The 13,230-nt window shown below is 37.6% G+C and overlaps 3 protein-coding genes and 1 long non-coding RNA gene across 4 annotated transcripts; 2 read left to right on the forward strand and 2 right to left on the reverse strand.

Moving 5' to 3' along the window:
• Nucleotides 1–967: 967 nt before the first annotated feature.
• On the reverse strand, nt 968–3,323 carry LOC111828627. Its single transcript, XR_002832435.1, has 5 exons — nt 2,674–3,323; nt 2,202–2,328; nt 2,004–2,095; nt 1,818–1,919; nt 968–1,405 (listed from the first exon to the last, which is right to left on the reverse strand). It is a non-coding gene; the product is annotated as an uncharacterized LOC111828627 (long non-coding RNA).
• Nucleotides 3,324–3,812: 489 nt separating this feature from the next.
• LOC17898242 (phosphatidylinositol 4-phosphate 5-kinase 10) lies at nt 3,813–6,496 on the reverse strand. Its single transcript, XM_006307536.2, has 10 exons — nt 6,329–6,496; nt 5,809–6,053; nt 5,567–5,729; nt 5,339–5,449; nt 5,051–5,238; nt 4,877–4,968; nt 4,748–4,795; nt 4,561–4,653; nt 4,321–4,459; nt 3,813–4,228 (listed from the first exon to the last, which is right to left on the reverse strand). Exons 2-10 carry the CDS (start codon nt 5,949–5,951, stop codon nt 3,925–3,927), a joined length of 1,281 nt encoding a protein of 426 aa, XP_006307598.1. The 5' UTR covers nt 5,952–6,053; nt 6,329–6,496; the 3' UTR covers nt 3,813–3,924.
• An 881-nt stretch (nt 6,497–7,377) lies between these two features.
• LOC17897429 lies at nt 7,378–8,721 on the forward strand. The gene is made up of 2 exons (XM_006305466.2): nt 7,378–8,333; nt 8,495–8,721. The coding sequence occupies exons 1-2, from the start codon at nt 7,537–7,539 to the stop codon at nt 8,511–8,513; spliced, it is 816 nt and encodes a 271-aa protein (XP_006305528.1). The 5' UTR covers nt 7,378–7,536; the 3' UTR covers nt 8,514–8,721.
• Nucleotides 8,722–9,171: 450 nt separating this feature from the next.
• LOC17896801 (CBL-interacting serine/threonine-protein kinase 20) lies at nt 9,172–11,823 on the forward strand. The gene is made up of 2 exons (XM_006303478.2): nt 9,172–11,344; nt 11,445–11,823. The coding sequence occupies exons 1-2, from the start codon at nt 9,412–9,414 to the stop codon at nt 11,588–11,590; spliced, it is 2,079 nt and encodes a 692-aa protein (XP_006303540.2). The 5' UTR covers nt 9,172–9,411; the 3' UTR covers nt 11,591–11,823.
• Nucleotides 11,824–13,230: the final 1,407 nt, after the last annotated feature.

Here is a 13,230-nt window from a genome sequence, read left to right on the forward strand (position 1 = left end):
TCTCATCTGGCCTCTCTACATCGTCTCTAAGGACCCTACCGGAGTTGAAAAATTCAGGACACCTTGAGATTTGCTCAGACTCCAAAAACCTCATCTCTGCAATCAATCGCAAATCAGGCTCTAAAGAGCTCATTGCTATTCTTCAGGATATCACGTTGTTAAGTGAATCCTTTGTGTCGATCACTTTCAACTTTGTCCCTCGGTTGGACAATGTTATTGCTGATTCCGTAGCTAAAGCTGCCCTTGCTGCAGTTAACTCTCCCCCCCCCCCCCCCCTTTGGAATGTAAAAGTCTCTATCTTATTTATCATAAATCAGTTTGCCCAAAAAAAAAAAAAAAAATCTGTGTGCCGTATCTTTAACCCCAAAAAAAAAGAAAGATCTGTGCCGTAGTATATACTTTGCTTTTTATTTACTTATTTTTATTTAACTATATTTTTGTGCTCAAACATGGACTCGGGTAAAAATGGGCTTCTAATGAGTTATTTTTCTAAAGTTAACCTGTCTTTGTTTTGGCACGTCGAGGTCATCTCCATACATTACTTCTAAGAATTTTTCTTTTTCTTTTAAATGATTTTAGGTTACATGATTCCCCAAATCATGTGAATATAATGTTAATATTAAAAATTGTGATCCATGTCCACCCTGTTAAACTATTACTATGCCTTGTTTTACTAATTATAATAAATATGCTAAGATTCTTTCTTTGTCAATGGCCATTTCTTGTTCCGGTAACAACTTACCACAAAATACTAATGGTTACTAGCCTTTCAAACTTTCGCGCCTGATGCGAGCTTCTCTTTCACCTCTTTACAATCAGATCCTTGTGTTTATAAATCAATTGTAGAGATAAAATAAATAAAAGCCTACACAAATTTGTCTCATATATACGCTAGCCAATATAAATCAGAAATCACAAATTTTCAAGAAAATTTTCAAAGAAATATTTTTTTTAAAAATAGCGTTGGTAAAATGTAAACGGTATGATTCAACTAACTGGAACCAAAAAATAGGAAAATTTAATAGTATACTTTCATTATTTTCGATTTATTTTCCAACTAAAACATGAACAAAACGGCGGCGGGAGAACAGTGGGCGGAGATGGGAGCAAGCCGCCGGAGGAAGGGACAGAGCCAATGGGAGGACGAGTGCCAATGGGAGGACAAGTGCCAATGGGAGGACTAGTGCCAATGGGAGGGCGAGTGCCGGTAGGAGGACGAGTGCCGATGGGAGGGCGAGTGCCGGTGGGAGCACGAGTGCCGGTGGGAGGACGAGTGCCAACGGGAGGACGAGTGCCGGTGGGAGGACGAGTGCCAACGGGAGGACGAGTGCCGGTGGGAGGACGAGAGACAGTGTGAGAATTAGTGAGTAGATAAGCCATTGCAGTGTTAGGAGAAGAAAAAACGCTTGTACAAGAGAAGAGAGATCACAGATTGTGAGACATAAAAATCGAAAAGTGCTTCCATTATATAGGAAGTAAAAAATATATCTAATTCAAATAGGACATGGTTTCTTATTTTGAATACAAAATACAAAAGAAGTTTTAAAATCCCACTTAAACTTGAGATAAAAGGAACTCGAACCCTATATTCTTATGTTTAACAATAAGACAAAATTATAATATCTCTACATATTATCCTTTACCAAAAAATATATTTCTACAACAAATATATTGCAAAACTATATACAAATTATAGTATTTGTTATATCAAGTACTTAATATTATATATAAACATATCCATTATTAAGCAAACAGTTAATTTAGAAGTTTCAAAATCCTACCAAAACGCAATGAAAACAAGAAGTTAGAGTTCATACCCGAATAATAAAGTTCTACTTCAAAAGTGGCTAGGGACTTGAAGTCTGAACGATGTCGACGAGAAATGTTTTGACGATCTCGTAACCGTATGGCAAAAGCTCCTGAAAACAGTAGTTGTTGTTGTTTTAAAGATAGTGAAATTAAAACCAAACAAATTAACAAAGAAATAAATTAATTGCATTTACCGCTTTGAGCTTATCGGTTATAGCATTTGCAATGCTTTCTTTTGTGTTAAGAAGCTCATCGAGAGTATGCTCAAAAAGGCTTGTTTTAACTTCTACAAATTCATATACCCTTGATTATATATATAATTGTTATTGTTTATAAATCAGTAAATGTATATATATATATATATATATATATATAGGTTTTGATGAACTTACGGTTGAACGAAGCAGCCTGAATTTGAGCAACAGGATCAGTGAAACGATAAAAGGCATCATATGCTGCTGTCTGGGTACCGGCAACACGGTAGTACATGGATGCCACAACCCGAACAGAAACATTATCCTATTTTCATAATAAAACGAGATGCTTTTGAGTATGAGAAAACGAAAGGATCTACTTATAATAACACTATATATAGTATACCATCAATTGATTCATTATACAAGGGCACGTGATCAGTTGTATTAAAGCAGAACCAATTAATAATACCCATCAACTAAAGCGGAATTAATATGAACAACAAAGATTGATTAACAACAAAACAAAACAAAAAAGCTTAAATATTTAGAATCTAAACAAGATCAAGTTAATTACTAATCCAAATATACGCAAGATTGAACCCAGCAGATAAACCAGTACACTACGTACACTCATATTATATCTAAAAATAGCAATGAAATTTATGACCTGAGTTTTGGTATCACAACGGATATCGAGTTGCTGGATCTTCTATGACATGTGGCCAGCAACGAGATGACCAAAACACCACGGGACGCAGTGACATCCGGAGTCGAGCTTCATATCGAACTTCCCACATATCTCTTTTAATGCTACTGTCGATTCCTTAACACGTACGACGCAACAGAAATTACCCATTCTTGACCTTATACATAAGATGTAAGGCGTTTAGTGAATGAATGACACAAATGAGATCAATATATAGACTAGTATTCCAAATTTTTTTATCAAAAAAAAAAAAAAAAAAACCCTAAAAGAAACCATGCATCTAAGTCCAAATGAATATGATGCATATACAATAAAGCTACGATCGAAGAACACTAAAGAAAATCCAGCATACAACCACAGTTTTCCAAATAAAAATATCAAATTTTAGCAGAAAAGTCAAAACTTTAGTTCCCAAATAAACCGTCGGGTGCAAAGACAACAAATTTAAAGAAGATTAAACTTTTCATTGCGAAAAAATCGAGAAAGAGTAAAGTTTTTTTTTCCTATTTTGCTCGCTTATGAAGTCGAAGGGCAGATCTAGGGCTATTGGTCGTACAGGCTACATGTTGAAAACGTTAATGAGCAAGAAAACCCAGAAAAATAAATTTCAGAGATAATAATAAATAAATAAAAAGCAAAAAAGAAAAGAAACAAGCACTTGACTAGAAGCATGCCAGAGATGATTAAATAGACCTTAAAAATGGAGGAGAACCAAAGAAAAACGCACCGAGATTACTCAAACCACACACACTGACACACAACAAAAAGACAACTCACGTGGGTTCGGCGGCGCAAATGTCGGTGGACACTAAATGAAGGAAACCATCACTCTTACTCCTCTTTCCATATATATACTTATATCCAAAACCTAAAAGGTTTACTAAAATGTTGGGCCTAATTAGCTAGCTGGCCCAAATGTTGGGGTATAATTTCACTCTAGTAAACTTTTTGGAATTTTATTTGATTTAAACACTTGTCAAATAATGTTTTTAACTTAACGTTTCTGATTTTACAAAAATGTTTTTAACTATTTTTTTTTTTTACTTTACAAAATAATGTTTATTTAAAATAAATTAATAATTGAAATTTTGAGTCTTCGACGTAGGCCAAAGTTATTAAAAAAAAAAAAAAACAAACTTTGGCTAAGCTATATAAGATAGTGAGGAAATAAATGTAGAAATGTTAAGACATATATGGAAGATAAATAGAGTATCAGTGAGAAGGATGTTCGTCTGGTAAGAAGATCTGAGAGACAAAGTCTTGGAAACGAGAAGAGTAAATCTTGGGATGCACGGCTGAGATTGTCTTAGAGCTGTGTTGAATTGACTTGTAACAATGTTCTATACGTTTTCTCACTCCATAGTCTTGGAAAATGTCTATAATCCCCAGATACAATATCACATCGTACCATTCCTCTCCTCCTCCTCTGCTGTTCTTCCCCACCACACTCCCTGATTCACCTCTCTCAACCCTTCGTGCTCGCCCCGGTATCTTCATCCCGAAGTTTGTGCTTGAGCTGCAAGAGATCCCATTTTCCGTAACCCTTAGTTCTGCTTTTTTGGCAGTTTGGATTTGAACACAAGTAAAAGAATTCTCAAAATTGGTTACCTGTTTTGGAAAACGTTGGTTAAACTCGTTTTGGAAACAATGCTTCCTTGTGAAGATTCTGAAGCGTTGGTTGGAGCTGGACTTGGGCTTATACTTGCTACTGATTGTATAGTTACTGAGTTCTCACTATCAATTGAGTCTGCAAGAACGAAAATAAGAATTTCTAATGTTATAATAGCACGACGGGGTTGTTCTCAGTATTAACACCGAAGATCATTCTAAGGAACTATTTAAAATCACCTCTGCTCGGAGTGCATGAATACATTGTAGACGATCTATCTGGAGAGTTTGAAGCTGTCTTCATAAACTTGGAGTTATTGCTGTCAACAGAGCCTGCAAGATTGACCGGGAAGTGTAAGTCCCATTTCAGATATTCTTTCTTGGTGAATTACAGTGAACAGGAGAAGAAAGCCAGGTAGAGATTTACCTCGTGATGTGAAGCTGTCGTATACCGGGCTTAATCCATCAACTGAACCTGTAGGGTGATGCTTAATGAGGGATTTGATTTATAAGCTACCGCTAATAAGAATGGAGACATGAGATTGTTATAACTCACCTTGACACGTGCCTTTCACTTGTAAACCAAGCATTAAGCTATAATCCATTATGCCTTCATCTTCCAAAAGTTCACAATCAAGCTTTGTTTGCCTGCGGGGTGGGAAAATCAGCTGAGTATCTAAATCATTCTCTGAGACAAGAACCAACAAGAGAGGGACAGAGAAAAACTCACTTAATGAGGCGGTGCCTAGCCAAGGAATCAACGTAGAAACAAAAATCAAGGTCTATATCCTTGAGTATGGTTTTATCTCTAACTTTGATCTTCTTGTTAGTCCGGCCTTGTGATGAGCCCTTTAGATCGTAGACCTTGTTCATAAAAACATCCGACTGCAGTATGTTTGACATGACGACAAAATATGTCTGCTCACAATTATAAAAAAAAAAACAGAACAAGTTTTATGTAAGCCAAACATAGATTAAGTTTCCAGTACAGGGCAATCCGGTAAAGTAATGAATATACCTTATCACCTCCAACAGGCTTGACAGAGTGAGCTCCATAATTCTTGGACAACAAGGTCGACCTGTATTTATGAACATGACGGAAGTAACCAGGCAACATCTCTAGTATCACCTACATAAAGGAAAAAAGAATGGATCCAGGCATGAAACACGATAAATGAGATCATCACCAGCCGCATAAATAAATGACAAGATTAACATATGTATAAAGTAGGCATAAGTGAAGTACCTTAATTTCGGATTTACGGAGAATCTTGATGATGAAACGATCATCTTTGGAGAGAAGAAACATGTTACCAACTTTGCCAGAGGAAAGCTTCCTTAAAGTCTCATCGTTACAGATAGACTTCATGTATTCATCATGGTTAATATCCTCAAGCTCTTGTATAAGTCTGTAAGGAAAAAAAACAAATGAGAAAACAGCATTACAAATGCGTCAGACAATGAGAGAAAAAGAAAAGAAAAGAGAACCTGAAACCCAAGGGGGAATAATCTTTCCATTGAAAATCGGTAATGGTGCCAGGAGGAAGATGCTTGATGTGCTTGGAAGAGTATCGAATCCTGTTCTTCTCAGTGGCTTTGACGTCCTTCGATGTTATCTCCCTTGCAAACATTTCCGTATAACAAAGCACTCTCTCTCTCTTTCAACTCCTCCTCCTCCAGATCTCTTAAGCCCACATCTCTCTCTCTGTACGGTAGGTATATGCCCCCCTCCCCTTAAGACAGAATCCCAAAAATGTCAATAAGAAATTGACATAAAAATCAGCAGAGATTTTCAGACCCTAGATCGGATTCCGTTAGATATCCACGAAACGAAACAGAGGGATGACATAGAAACCCTAAATTGGATTGGCTCAAAACCCTAGAGATACGTAAATCCAGACAAATAGAGATTGTTTGATCATACCAAGACAAATGATGAAGGTCTAATTCACATAAACCATCCAGATATTCCCCTAGGAAAATCAATAACCAAGAGATTGTGTTATACCTGTGTTTCAAGAGCTGGGTCAAGGAGAGAGGAGGAGGAGAAGAAGAAGAAGAAGAGTGCTTTAGGATTGTGAAGGGAATGAGAATTTTTGAGAAGATGATTTGTGTTCTTTGTCTCTTCTTCTGCTGGGGACGGGGAAACAAATGGGTTGATTGCCAAAAATGGCTGTCGTCGCTCCAACTCATATTCCCCTCTGTTTCATTGTGGCATATTAAAACCAATTCCCGCGTTCTGTTTCATACTAAATATTTTTTCGTTACCGTATTAGTTTGTTATCAAATAACACTATAAGGCCCGTTTATATAAAAGGCCCATAAGCGCTCACGGCCCAAACAAAGCTCATACGGATTTGGTACAGCTTGAAAGTCTGACATGTGGCCAAGTGAGATTGTCGACGTGCCTCCCTCACGTATAGACGTGACCGCGATGAAATACACACACAAAATATATTCACTCACGAGAACATCAATCATTTTGTATATACGATATGCATAGGACAATACATGTATCATGTATATACTATCTATTGTTCAAATTCATTTAATCCAACTAACCAAAGAAAAAATGTATTTTACCTGATTATTGATATATAGTTTCCTCTTTGAAATACACGAATCGAATGTCCATTTTTTTAGATCCCCCTTCAAGTATCTGCATGCATATATATAGACCATTTTTTTGGGTTTTTTTTTCAATATAAATATAAACCATATATATATATAGTATACTGTTTCAACCAATAAAAAAAACTTTACGATGATTGTCAATTTATCGATCGGAATCTTTAAACACAAAACATACTTTTTTTTGTTGGAAATAATACCCACATAATCAGAGCATATGTTAGTCGACAAAAAAAAAAAAAAAAATCAGAGCATATGTTGTTGCATGCCTCTCTGTACAAAATATTATACAGTTATGTTTTTACTTTAGGCATATAAATAATAATTCGACAGGTCAAATATACGAGCTGTATACTTTTATACATGGTGATCACTATCTTAAACAAACGACCGGTCCATATAGTCCTTGCAAACACACTCCCAAGAAATATCGATCAGGAATGTAAAAGGCATGAGCGGTTTGCATATTGCTTAATAATTCTTGTAATTCAGCTGGTTCGTACATAGAGTCAAGTTATATTTTAGTGAAAACTTTTGCATATAATTTTTCAACCTATAGTGTATTAGTTAAGGGGGCTTAATTACATGGATCAAAAGCGGCCAACCATCGCCGGCGATGAGGAGATGGCGGCGGAGAAACCGTTAAAACCAGCACTCCAGAAACCACCGGGGTTCCGCGATCAACAGAATCCACCACCTGGAACAACAACAACGCCGCTTCCACGTCGCCGTCCGAGGCCTCCTATCCATCCGGCGTCACTCTACCCTGATGAGAAGAAACGGCGCTGTAGTTTCTGCCGTGTTTTATGCTGCTGCGTTTGTATCTTCCTCGCCGTGATTCTCCTCCTCATCCTCGTCGCCGTCGCTGTTTTCTTCCTTTGGTACAGCCCGAAACTCCCCGTGGTCCGCCTCGCCTCTTTCAAAACCAGCAACTTCAACTTTTCCAGCGGGAAGTCCGACGACGGATGGTCGTCTTTGACGGCGGATGCAACAGCCGTGCTCGATTTCAGAAACCCTAACGGAAAGCTAAGGTTTTACTACGGAGATGCTGACGTGGCTGTGACCCTCGGCGAGAAAGACTTTGAGACTAACCTAGGGTCAACGAGAGTCAAAGGCTTCGTTGAGAAGCCAGGGAATCGGACGGCTGTGATTGTCCTGACGAGGGTGAGAAAACGACAGGTGGATGATCCGACGGCGAAGAGGCTACGGACAGAACTGAAGAGTAAGAAGCTGTTGGTGAAGGTGACGGCTAAGACTAAGGTTGGATTGGCTGTGGGCAGTCGCAAGATTGTTACTATGGGAGTTAGTCTCAGATGTGGAGGCGTTAGATTACAGACGCTTGACTCGCAAATGGCCAAGTGCACCATCAAATTGCTGAGATGGTAAGTACAGATTATTTAATCAAATACTCTCCCCAACTTAGATAAATTTTGCTAGATATATGAAGCATATAAATCAATCAACACAGAAAAAGTAGATAAATCATAATTAATGGTACGTTCACTTAAGAAATTATTGACAAAGCCATTTGATTGGATTGCAGGATCAAACTGCGGTCTTGATGCAACGGTGTCTTTTTTGGCTGTGCCTCTCAAATGCATAAAACAAATCAAAACCATAGAGTTATACCAGGAATATTTATGGCCTTTTACATTTAACTTGTCAAATATCTTATGCAAACCATTTTTATTATTGTGTAATATACATCAACTTTTATATATCCACTCATGCATGATCATTATGAGTGGGTTGAGTTATGTATTTGACATCTAAAATTCAAAAACAAATTTCGTTAAAGGAAAAGTTCCAAATTATTCTTCCATGTATGTCTTCTAATTTTCAAAATGTCAACGTCGAATTATGTCTCTATAACTCAACAGATAGTACAAGGGGAAAAAATCCTATAAACTTTACTTTTCTGATCTGATTATAATTAAATTTGATGCCAAAAAAAAAACATATAATTGGTTAATTGATAACTTAAGTAACTAAAACGGTTAATTCTTATTTTGGGATAAAGGGAGATAATATGATAATTGTAGGTAGGAATATAGCTTATACCCAACACTGTTAGTAGCTTTAAAACGGGACAACAGCAACCGCATTTGTTTCATAACATACGATGAATTCATTTGTCGTTCGGTAACGAGTGGAACAAACAACAAAAATATAAACAAATAAAAAGACAAACGAAGGGGGCAGATATAATAGTGCTTGGGACAAGAGACCGCTCTATAATGCGCGTTTGTTATTAGAAACCAATTTAAGCAAATTACAATTTCCACAAATACCGCATCTGTCCGTACCATCTCAACTAGAAAATTTCTTGAGAAACAAAATTCAATCATTTCCTGTAATACGACGATCTGAGTCTACAATCTCGAGAGGAGGCGTTGTATGAGTATAATAATTCATAATTCACATTCCAAACGCTCTGGGTAAAGTTGAAGGTGGTGGGAAATGGAGCAATTCCGAGAGATAGGAGAGGTGTTAGGAAGCATAAGAGCGTTAATGGTGTTCAAGGACGACATTCAAATCAACCAGCGTCAATGCGCTCTACTACTCGACCTCTTCATCGCGGCCTACGATTCGATTTCCCGATCCATGCGATCTAATCTACGCTTCAAAGAGAAGAACACCAAATGGAAGATTCTAGAACAGCCCTTTAGGGAGCTTCTATGGGTGGTAAGAGAAGGGGAGGCTTATGTTAGAATGTCTTTAGAGCCTAAACTTGGGTTTTGGGCTAAGGCTATCCTGTTGCATTCCAATAGAGATTGCAACGAGCTTCACATACATAACTTACTCTCTTGTCTACCGATCATTGTCGAGGCTATCGAGACAGCGGGTGAGGTTTCTGGCTGGGATGAAGAAGAAATGAATAAGAAGAAGTTGGTACATTCTAACAAGTATATGAAGCAATGGAATGACTCTCAGATGTTTACCTGGAAGTTCGGGAGAGAGTATTTGGTGACAGAGGATTTCTGCAACCGGTTCCAGAGTGCTTGGACAGAGGACCTTTGGATTTTAATCAAGGAGCTTCAGGAGAAAAGGCAGCCCGGTTCAAGCAAACATGATCGAAAAATGGCTGATTTCCTTTTCAAGAAACTGGGAGATGGAAACGAGTGTCCCAAGCTATTTCCGTCTTCTCTTCTGGTTAGCGCGAAAGATTACCAGGTGAAGAAAAGATTAGGGAATGGAAGTCAGTACAAGGAGATTACATGGTTAGGCGAGAGCTTTGCGCTTAGGCATTTCTTTGGGGATATCGATGCTTTGCTTCCTCAAATTACTCCACTGCTATCTCTCTCCCACCCAAACATTGTATATTACCTCTGCGGATTCACAGATGAGGAGAAGAAAGAATGTTTCTTGGTTACAGAACTGATGAGTAAAACACTAGGTATGCACATCAAAGAGGTATGTGGTCCAAGGAAAAAGAACACTCTCTCCCTCCCCGTAGCGGTTGATCTGATGCTTCAGATAGCTTTGGGTATGGAATATCTTCACTCGAAGAAAATATACCATGGAGAGTTGAATCCATCAAACATCCTTGTCAAATCAAGAAAACTTAACCAATCTGGAGATGGGTATCTGCACGGGAAGATTTTTGGGTTCGGGCTGAATTCTGTCAAAGGGTTCCCTGGTAAAAGTGCTTCTTTGACGGGTCAAAATGAGAATTTTCCATTCATATGGTATTCCCCAGAAGTTCTAGAGGAGCAAGAACAGAGCGGAACTGTAGGAAGCTTCAAGTATACTGATAAATCTGATGTATATAGCTTCGGTATGGTTTGCTTTGAGCTTTTGACTGGTAAAGTGCCATTCGAAGATAGCCACCTGCAAGGAGATAAGATGAGTAGAAACATTAGGGCAGGGGAGAGACCGCTTTTTCCATTTCATTCACCTAGATTGATAACAAACCTGACGAAACGATGTTGGCATGCTGATCCGAATCAGCGTCCCACTTTCTCATCGATAAGCAGAATTCTCCGGTACATCAAACGGTTTCTAGCTTTGAACCAAGAATGCCATAGTAGTAGCCAACAAGACCCGCCCATTGCTCCCCCTGTGGATTACTGTGAGATCGAGACTAAACTATTGCAGAAGCTTTCATGGGAATCGACAGAGTTAACTCAAGTTTCCCAAGTTCCTTTTCAAATGTTTGCATATAGGGTTGTGGAACGAGCAAAAACTTGTAAGAAACATAATCTCGAGACATCTGAATCGGGTAGTGAATGGGCTTCATGTAGCGAGGATGAGGGTGGAACAGGATCAGATGAGCAAGTGTCATTTGAGAAGGAAAGAAGACTACCATGCTCAATTGATGTTGGTATGAGCAAGAAGCATGCTTCAAAACTTATGAAAAGAGCTTCTGGCCTGAAACCAATTCAAAAAACAGGTGATTCTCAGTAGTCAATACATAGAGGCTCCATATATGTGAACCGTTTTACTATTTCTACTAAAGAATTTAGTTCTACTTGCCTTTGGATTGTGTTCAGGAACTCCCAGAGGACGATCACGACATCCACCACTAAGCCCTTGTGGGCAAAGCATGAGAACGAACTCTGAGAGCCAACTGATATTGATAAGCCCAAAGATACGAAGATCAAACTCTGGTCATGTCTCTGACTCTGAGCTTTCCTAGTCTGCAGAAAACAAAAAAGAAAATCATATACACGACCATAGCAAGTTGAAGATTCTGTTTAAGTCAAGAGAATAATAGAAGAAAGTGTGACACAAACTCCAGTACATAATAAGTGCTCGAAAATGAGAATTCTTTATCTAAAGTTCCTAAAGATAGGCTAGCTCATAGTAGTTCAGACCAGTGACTTATTCAACATTTTTATCTTAGGGAAACAAACATATTAATGAGGCAAGGTCTATGCCCAGCAAGAATGCTGAATTGGAGTATGGTAGACCTGCTCTTTTCTATTATGTGTCAATCACAAAAACAGATAAACCTTATTCATGTAATTCCCAACTGAGAGATGCTGTCTCAAAAAGGGTTATGTGTGATATTTTCAAACAGTATCATTGATCAACTACTACTATGGCTATGGAATTTGGATCACAGAACATAAGAAATAAGGGACAATGTTCCAAATATTTCATCTACTCAATCGTTTGTAGAAATATTTTACAATCCACTGTATAAATCAATCTAACAAAACAAAACAAAAAAATAACAACGGAAGATTCATACTCACCACCAGTGACTAGGGAGAGACTTGCCTATGCCGAGGAGGGAGTAGTTCGAAGAGCCTCGCCAATTTCAATTCCTCCGCCAAGATTAAAACAATCGTCGAAAGGGCCGCCGATTCCGTCACATCCCCTCCGACGCTTTTATATCAATCAATATGATTGTGAGATTACGCAGCAAAAGTGAGACCCTCATTCTAATGAAATTGTTACAATGTTTGCTTCTATTAGAATTTAGGGTTCGTTGATTAAATGATTTATGCACTTAAACCATTATCACTGATTAGCTAGACAACATTATAGGGTTGGAAAAACATCATTAACTATATAAATACACATACGCACACTGAACTTTTTAGTGAAGACTGAATACAACAAAACTTGGGTATTCTTTTGATCTTAGACAATTTTTTGGGCTTAACGGTCCGAAATCCAGACATATAAATTGTGGTTTAAATACGTTTTATGATTTTAATATTAACGGAGTCGACAAATCTCACCGAGCAAGTTGAGTTATATACTAGTTGGATAAAAATAAACAAATTACAAGCCCGTATAACATATGTCGTTAGTACGCACCCCAAATAACAATTCCAACAGCTACAACACAATTCTAAACTTTTAAAGATGATGATGAATGATGATGGTCATAAACTCATAATAGTGACAGAGAATTTGTTTTCCTTCTCTTTCGTTATAAAAGAAAAAATTCGGTTATACTATTAAGCATTGATTTGGTTTTATAAACTCAATAAACAAAGCTGTGAGCTACACATAAAAGTTATGAGCACGTCTTGGAACATGGCACACCATCTACTTTATATATATATAGTATTTATGCATCATCATCAATATATACCTACTCAAACACTAAATCCTCCATGCTTCATGAATACTGTGTAATTACATAGTTCAAGTATTGTTGTTGTTGTTTTGGACAAGACACAAGATAAATCGGCGTTTTAATGTTCAATGCAAATAATTAATCGTTTTGGAATTTAGTTGATTAATCTTATGTAGTCCTAAATTTCGTTGCACAAATAAGAGGGGAGAGTTCATATATATACATATTTTCTTTTTGTTGGA

Source organism: Capsella rubella, unplaced genomic scaffold (genome assembly GCF_000375325.1).
Source record: "Capsella rubella cultivar Monte Gargano unplaced genomic scaffold, Caprub1_0 scaffold_1, whole genome shotgun sequence".
NCBI classification, from domain to species: Eukaryota; Viridiplantae; Streptophyta; class Magnoliopsida; order Brassicales; family Brassicaceae; genus Capsella; species Capsella rubella.

Excerpts from the sequence above, each read along its gene's own strand:
- LOC17898242 (XM_006307536.2), bottom strand. The coding sequence starts at position 5,951 with ATGTTTGCAAGGGAGATAACATCGAAGGACGTCAAAGCCACTGAGAAG. Across the intron at positions 4,796-4,876 it reads AGTGAAAGGCACGTGTCAAG|GTTCAGTTGATGGATTAAGC; the intron begins GTGAGTTATAAC and ends ATCACCCTACAG. Across the intron at positions 4,460-4,560 it reads TTCATGCACTCCGAGCAGAG|ACTCAATTGATAGTGAGAAC; the intron begins GTGATTTTAAAT and ends TCGTTCTTGCAG.
- LOC17897429 (XM_006305466.2), top strand. The coding sequence starts at position 7,537 with ATGGATCAAAAGCGGCCAACCATCGCCGGCGATGAGGAGATGGCGGCG.
- LOC17896801 (XM_006303478.2), top strand. The coding sequence starts at position 9,412 with ATGGAGCAATTCCGAGAGATAGGAGAGGTGTTAGGAAGCATAAGAGCG. Across the intron at positions 11,345-11,444 it reads GAAACCAATTCAAAAAACAG|GAACTCCCAGAGGACGATCA; the intron begins GTGATTCTCAGT and ends GATTGTGTTCAG.